At 53.9% G+C, this 7,525-nt stretch overlaps 1 protein-coding gene across 1 annotated transcript; it reads left to right on the top strand.

Moving 5' to 3' along the window:
• The first annotated feature begins 3,679 nt into the window (after positions 1 to 3,679).
• Positions 3,680 to 6,849, top strand: SLC35D3 (solute carrier family 35 member D3). Its single transcript, XM_081094815.1, has 2 exons — positions 3,680 to 4,139; positions 5,081 to 6,849. Exons 1-2 carry the CDS (start codon positions 3,701 to 3,703, stop codon positions 5,905 to 5,907), a joined length of 1,266 nt encoding a protein of 421 aa, XP_080950941.1. The 5' UTR covers positions 3,680 to 3,700; the 3' UTR covers positions 5,908 to 6,849.
• The last annotated feature ends 676 nt before the right edge of the window (positions 6,850 to 7,525 follow it).

Genomic DNA, 7,525 nt, shown 5'->3' with positions numbered 1-7,525 from the left:
TATATAGTTACCTATTTCTGTGTAACAAATCATTCCAAAATTTAGCCCCTTAAACATTTCTTTATCTTACAGTTTCTATTGGTCGGGAATCCAGTAGTGGCTTAGCCGAGTTGTTCTGGCTAAGGTTTTCTCATGACATTGCAGATAAGCTGTCACCTGGGTCTACAGACATCTGAAGTTCAACTGGGGCTAAAGGATCAGCTTCCAGAGTCACTCACATGGTCATCAGCAGGCCTCAAAAACTTACCCTGTGGGACCCCCCATTGGCTGAGTGTTCCTGCAACATGGCATCTGGCTTCTCCCAGAATGAGTGATACAACAACAACAAAAAGTCCATGATGGATGCCTCAGTTCTTTATAACCTAATCTCAAGAGTGACACCATCACTTCTGCTGTATTCTGTTGGTTACACAGACCAACCCTGGTACCGTGTGCAAGGGGTTAACCAAGGATGTGAATAACAGGAAGCAGGAGATCTTTGGGGATTATCTTGGAGGCTGGTTACCACACTCTGCTTTTAAAAAATAGCAAATTATACGCAAATATGTATTGTACTTCAATTTTATTTTTAAAGGGGATTTATGTATGTATAAATATATATATATACAAGAAAAAATTGAATGGCTCATACCAAACTCATAACATTAGCCAGCTCTGTGTAGTGGGGTTGGTATGGGGTTGGGGGTGGGGAATATTGAAAATAGCATGTTCATAAAAAAAAGAAAAGAGCATGTTCACTTATCTATGAATTTTGTTTTCCTTTAATACGCTATAAAGAGCACGTGTTATTTTCTTACTAAAAAGAATGAAATAAGACCCTATTTCCCTCTGCAGGGAGCCTTACTGACACCCTGTGAAGCTGATTGTATTGCCCTCCTCAGTGCTCCTGTTTCTGCCACGAGACCCCACTGTGGCATGAGCCTCTTCGTGCTGCCTCACCTCTACCTGTGAATCTTCAGGACTAGGATGAGTGCTCAGCTTTGAATCCTCTGTAGCTAACACTGCATAGCACAACATACTTGCTCTGTATGTTTGTTGAATGAGTGCATGTCATGCCTCCGATATTTATTGAGTAGCTCCAAAGATAATAGAGCTCGAATCTAGATCCTTGCTACCTTGATAGCTTTTTGACCTTCAGATCCCCATTCTTGTTCAATTATCTTGCTACATACAGTATTCTTATTTCATTTTTTCTTTGGGATCCTATCTAGTAACTGGTGTGGGAGATGGTGTTAACTTTTTAAAATGAGAGCCCTAATGGAAAAGAATTATATGCAATAGAGAAAATGTGCTCTGTTTCATGCCAGTGTAGGTTTCAAATATTAAGCTAAATATTCTTGCCTAAATGAGAAGGGTAAGAGAGCTGAATCAGCCCCAAATCTTTTACCTAATGTTCGTATCACAAATGGAAGCAGTTATAATTGCTGGCAGAAATGAATCATTCCAAAACTAGGTCTGTGCAGACAATTCTTTATTGTGTTCACTTAAGATGGCTTAAAGCAACCATCCTTTAATTGTAATGGCCCCCAAAAGCAGAGATCTGTTATTTGCTGGTGGCTTTAAAAGTTAATTTTCAGTTTTTTTTTCTTTTCTGAGTGAACTCTGGATATATGCTTACACACACACATAATTTGAACTGTTGCTTCAGACTTCATTATTTCCTAAAGAAGGAACAGTTATCACTTAAAAAAAAGAAAAGAAGAAGCAGAGTCCTTGAAATAGCCATGTAACCAGAGCTGTTAACAAAAACCAAGAGTTCCCTAGGCACCGGGAGCACGGGGTTCCCTATAATGCTTTCCAGTGTTATGCCTGGAAAGCTGGCAGAGGAGTGGGTCATCCGCAAACACTTTGAGTGCCCACCTGTGCGAGGCGGGGAGGTTCCCTACTAGGCGCTCAGCACGGGCGCTGGAGGTTGGTTTGAGAGCCAGTTCTCTCTCACCAAAGTGAGCTCCCAGCACAGGCAAAGCTGGCCCAGGGATGCTGCCAGTCCCAGGTGTAACTCCCTTTTTCTGCTGCGGTGGTAATCACGGTTTCCATCTGGGCTGGAAGAGTCGCGTTCGGCACAAAGGTGGGAATATGGAGGACAAAAAAGAACCCCCAGAGAAATGGATTTAAACGTTAGGAGTTTGGGGTGCGGCTGCGGGGGGGCCAGGGGGAGGGAGGGGCGGACGGCGTGGCTGGATCAGAGGAAAGAGCGAAAGGAGTGGTGGAGCGCATCTCGAGCTCTCCCCCTGGCACCCAAACCCTGACCGTGTCCAAGGAGCGCGAAAACTAAACTCTGCCTGGCTCTTAACCGTGACCTCCTCTGAGCGAATGACGGGGTCCGGGCGTTGCTTTCCAGGGACGGAAGTTCAGATAAAAGGGTCACAAAAGTCTGGCGCATCAGAACGTAAGAGTTTTCTTTTTCTCTTAGCCGAGTGGGAAGTCCAGCGGGACACGGAGATGTCCTGGCGCGGGAGATAGGAGATAGGGGTTGTCCTGCTCGCCCAAAGCGGCTCGCCACGACCCGCAGGCTGCAGTGGGTCCCGGGACCCAGGGGAAGCTCACACCTAGTCTCAGCTCCGCCTGATCCCAGGGCCAGCCCGCCACGCCCTCTCCTCCCACCCCCGGCCCCCACCCACCCCACTCCCCGCCGCGGTCGTCGCTCCCAGCCCACCCGCGGGGCGCCGGCGCCCAGGCTCCTCTGGAGCCCTTACTGGCTACTTTCTCCAGAGTCTTAGTTTCTGCTCGTTCGCTAATTTCACGTCTTTGCTCCACGTGGACCACGTGCCCTGCCCCCGCCCCAGGCTCCACAGCTGCGCGGGGCCACTGCGCCCCCGGCAGCCCCCCCAGAGCCGTGCGCGTAATGGCAGGTCCCTCCCTGGAAGGCGCGCGCAGGGTGCGGGTGCCGGGACCGGACGGGGCCAGCCTCCCGTCCGAAAGCACGCAGGTTTCCCCTTCCTGGGCCTTGGTTTCCCCTTCCATGTCGGGGGTCAGCGCCCGAACCTGCAGCATCAGGGAACTCCGCCGCCCGCTGGCACAGACCGCGCTGGTCGCCGGCAGGGGCCGTGGGAGGAAAGCCAGGCAGCGCGGGGGCAGGAGGCTGGGCGCTGTCACTTGTTGCAGCGAATAACGGGTGTTCGCCCCTGGGGCGCGTGGTTTCTAAAATCTCTAGCTGTGCCCGGATCCCCTTGACTCGGAGCAGGGAAGAAGGGGCAAACAGGAGCAGCTGACCCTGCTGGGGGAGGGGGGCAGCACCCCGAGAGCCCGCTGGCGTGGGCGCTGGGTGCCGGAGGGGCGCGGGTCCGGTCCGCTGGCGGCGGCAGCTGCCCGCGCTTCCAGGCTCAGTCTTCTCCCTGACGGTGAACCCGCGCGGGACACAACCCACTGCAGCTCGTCACCTCCTTACGAACTGCTGTCGCTAGGGTTCCCGCCACTCCTCTCAGACCAGCCCCCCCACCCCGCCACTTTTCGGAGTCCTCCGCCCCCGTCACTGCCGAGTGCGGGGCAGTCGGACGCGGAGCCACCGAGCCGCGAGGACGCCTGGCTGGAGCTGCCCTCCGCGGCGGAGCCGGCGCCCCCTGCCGTGCCGTGGGGCCCCCTGCCCTTCGCCCACGGCGCTGGGCTGGCACCCGCGCCGCCCTCGCCGCGCGCCTCCCGGCTCTCCTCCCCGCTCTCCTCCCGCAGGTCCTCCACCGCCGGGTGCGGCGGAGCGGGCGCGATGCGGCAGCTGTGCCGGGGCCGCCTGCTGGGCATCTCGGTGGCCATCGCGCACGGGGTCTTCTCGGGCTCCCTCAACATCCTCCTCAAGTTCCTCCTCAGCCGCTACCGGTTCTCCTTCCTGACCCTGGTGCAGTGCCTGACCAGCTCCACGGCGGCGCTGAGCCTGGAGCTGCTGCGGCGCCTCGGGCTCATCGCGGTGCCCCCCTTCGGCCTGAGCCTGGCGCGCTCCTTCGCGGGGGTCACCGTGCTCTCCACGCTGCAGTCCAGCCTCACGCTCTGGTCGCTGCGCGGCCTCAGCCTGCCCATGTACGTGGTCTTCAAGCGCTGCCTGCCCCTGGTCACCATGCTCATCGGCGTGCTGGTGCTCAAGAACGGCGCGCCCTCGCCGGGGGTGCTCGCCGCCGTGCTCATCACCACCTGCGGCGCGGCTCTGGCAGGTGAGCGGACGCGCGCCGACCCCCTCCCACCCCATCGCACCCCACCCCACCCCACCCCACGGGCAGAGACCGCAGGGATGGCTAGTGCAGCGTCCTCACTTCCAGATGGGGCGGCTGAGACAGACCTGCGGAGAGTTGGAACGTGTCACTCGGCTCAAAAGCGCGACTTGTGAGACCCAGAGGAGCCTTCCCCAGAGCTGCGGCCCCCCTTTCAGAGCGCACAGCCCCCGTCCCGGCTTTCGACCCCCGCCCCTGTCTCACCCCGTATCGTCCTTCCCACCGCCCCGGCCCCCGTCACCCCTTCCTTCCTCCGGGAGGGGTGGGAGAGCCGCCGGAGCCGGGAGCTGGAATCCCAGACCACGCCGGAAGGAGGGGGCCGTGAACTTCCTTGGGTCACGCGGGTCTGGAGTGGGGGTGGGGGCGCTGGCAGCGCCGGGCTGGTGGGAGGGCTCCGGCGGCTCCGCGCGGGGCAGAAGGGGCTGCACTGAGGCCGCGTGGGTCTGGCCGACTGGATGAGACGTGAGCCGGTGGGAGCGGGAAAGCTTTGGGGGCGAGAGGGCGGTTCTTCGCCCCGCGCCCAGCCCGCCGGAGTTAGACTCTATAGTTGGGGATCCCTTTTCCCTCTGGCACCCACGGAGGGGCAAGGATACCAAACACCGGGCCCCCTCCGCGTCGGCTCTGAGAGCCACCGCCTCCCCGAGGGCACCTACGCTCTCCGGGCCTCTGTCGGGGACAGAGATAGACAGAATGCCCTGGGGACGGCGCCTCTCCTCCCGCCTCGCATTGGGCACTGACCATTTTACACCCAGGGGCAGAGGTGGGGCAGGCACCCGTCTACTTTCCCACCCGACGACGCGTCTCCCTGGTGGAGAGCCACCCGCGCCAACCCGGTGTCCTCTCTTTCTCTTTCCCGGCTCTGCGGCCCACTTCCTGTGCCCCAGGCGCCGGCGACCTGACCGGCGACCCCATGGGCTACGTGACCGGAGTGCTGGCGGTGCTGGTGCACGCCGCCTACCTGGTGCTCATCCAGAAGGCGAGCGCGGACACCCAGCACGGGCCGCTCACCGCGCAGTACGCCATCGCCATCTCCGCCACCCCGCTGCTGGTCGTCCTGTCCTTCGCCAGCACCGACGCGATCCAAGTCTGGGCCTTCCCCGGCTGGAAGGACCCCACGATGGTCTGCATCTTCGTGGCCTGCGTCCTGATCGGCTGCGCCATGAACTTCACCACGCTGCACTGCACCTACATCAACTCGGCCGTGACCACCAGCTTCGTGGGCGTGGTGAAGAGCATCGCCACCATCACGGTGGGCATGGTGGCCTTCAGCGACGTGGCGCCCACCTCTCTCTTCATTGCCGGGGTCGTGGTGAACACCCTGGGTTCCATCATTTACTGTGTGGTCAAATTCTTGGAGACCAGAAAGCAAAGCAACTACGAGGACCTGGAGACGCAGCCGCAGGGAGAGGCGGCGCAGCCAGGTGGAGACCAGCTGCCTTTTGTCATAGAGGAGCTGCCGGAGGAGGTAGCTGGCGGGGCAGAAGGTGGAGAGGTAGCAGGTGGCTCCGCTCAGCAAAGGGGGCAAGGGGTGAGGGGCAGCCCCAGAGGAGTCCCGCTGGCGGCTAGTACCTGGCAGATGGCAGACAGCGCTGAAGAAGCCAGCAGGAGGTCACTGAAGGATGCTTACCTGGTAGTGTGGAGGTTAGTCAGGGGAACCAAGTATATGAAGAAGGATTACTTGGTAGAAAATGAGGAGTCACCCAGTCCTTGAAAAGGAAACGCATGTATGTATATGTGTACATAGATACTTATTTTATATGTTAGAGACAACATATTTTAATGAGGGGCTGCCCAGTTTTATTCTTTGAGGAGTGGGGCAGGGAAGCAAAGAAAGAATCTGAACCAGACTGACAGCAACAAAATTAGCACTGGTGTGAATTATTTAGCGTCAGTTCACCTGAGGCATAACAAAGACAAAAGAATATGAAGGTGCTTAACAAAATAAGACGGTGGGTTCAGCTGCAGATTCTCCGCACATTTTTTTGACATTATAACCATAACCAAATATCTGCATGTACTGAGTCCCTCAACCACCCTCAAAGATGGAGTGTAGAAATGATGGCAGCAGGTAATAAGCTCAAAGATTACATCCAAGGGCACATTTTTGATGCTAGAACTACAGTTTTTTATGGCCAGCTGGGCAAAGAGTATATTATTGAAAAGATATATAAATACACTGAATTGATGTTTACTGTTTATAGTCTCTGAAATATCATGTTAATTCTAATTTTCTTCACTTGTTTTTAAACAATAAGTGTTCTACTATTCTATTATATGTTGGTAAGAAATGTCAAAGCTATTTTGAAAATATGAGTTCTTAGCTTTAATCATCAAGTTTCATGTTGGCTTTTAGTAATTACTATAAAAATATTTTAAAAGTTGTTTTGGTTCACTGCTTTGTAATATTTATTATTGAATGCCATGACCTTTTTAAATACCAGTTTTACTGTGTCCAATATTCTTTCAAGCAAATGCAATGGCTGAAATAGAATTCAGCATTAAGAAGCCCAAACAGAAGTAAAACCTTCCTATTAAGCTAGTCCTTGCAAATCGCATTGCACATTCCAAACCTTGTTACAGAAAGAGCAACTGCTATATTCACTTGATATTTTTCTATCTTACATTTGTCGAAATAAAGTCTGAGTCTATCTGCTAAAAGGCACATTGTTAGACACTTGTTGGAGACACATTGATGTTCTGTTGTTGCTGTGTAGCTCGTGTTTGCCTTCAATGCGTGGTGTCTAGCATCTGGTATGTAGGGGTCACCCCCTTGGGAGCTTCCAAAATTAGCATGGTGGTTTAGTTTAACACAAATAATACACTCTCATTTTCCAGCCAAGAAAACCATTATAAAGTAAAATAAAATACTGCCTCATGCTGCAGAATGAAAGCCATCCACAGCTGATGTCAGTTCAAGTGGAGTTTGAGGTGGAATAGCAGAATCTTCTGGCCAGCCCCATCCTGGAGAGGTACTTCGCCACTAAAAGCACTCTCATTATTTGCCAGTATGAACATGAGACTCTCAGGTGGTGGCATCCTAAATTTTTCTTTATTTCCCAAAAATCTAAACAAAACAAAAAGCAGAGCCAGAAATGGAGTTTCAGCTCCATCAGTTTGACTCGACAAACAGGTAAGCAAGTGCAGTTGTGGTGGTCTGTGATTGCTCCTGGTTTACTGGTTTTCACGGGCAATTGATCATTTCCATAGGCACCTCTAGAAGATAGTTAAGATGTAGGAGCTCTCATATGACTGCAGTTAACAAATGATTGGCTAGGGTTATAATAACTTCTTAAGAATAAGTGTTTACGTTATTTAATGAAATTAATGAG

This window comes from Myotis nattereri, assembly GCF_964212035.1.
Source record: "Myotis nattereri genome assembly, chromosome: 6".
In the NCBI taxonomy this organism is placed as follows: domain Eukaryota; kingdom Metazoa; phylum Chordata; class Mammalia; order Chiroptera; family Vespertilionidae; genus Myotis; species Myotis nattereri.
The sequence above is the reverse complement of the archived record's forward strand: the minus strand, read 5'-3'. Positions and strand labels throughout refer to the sequence as shown.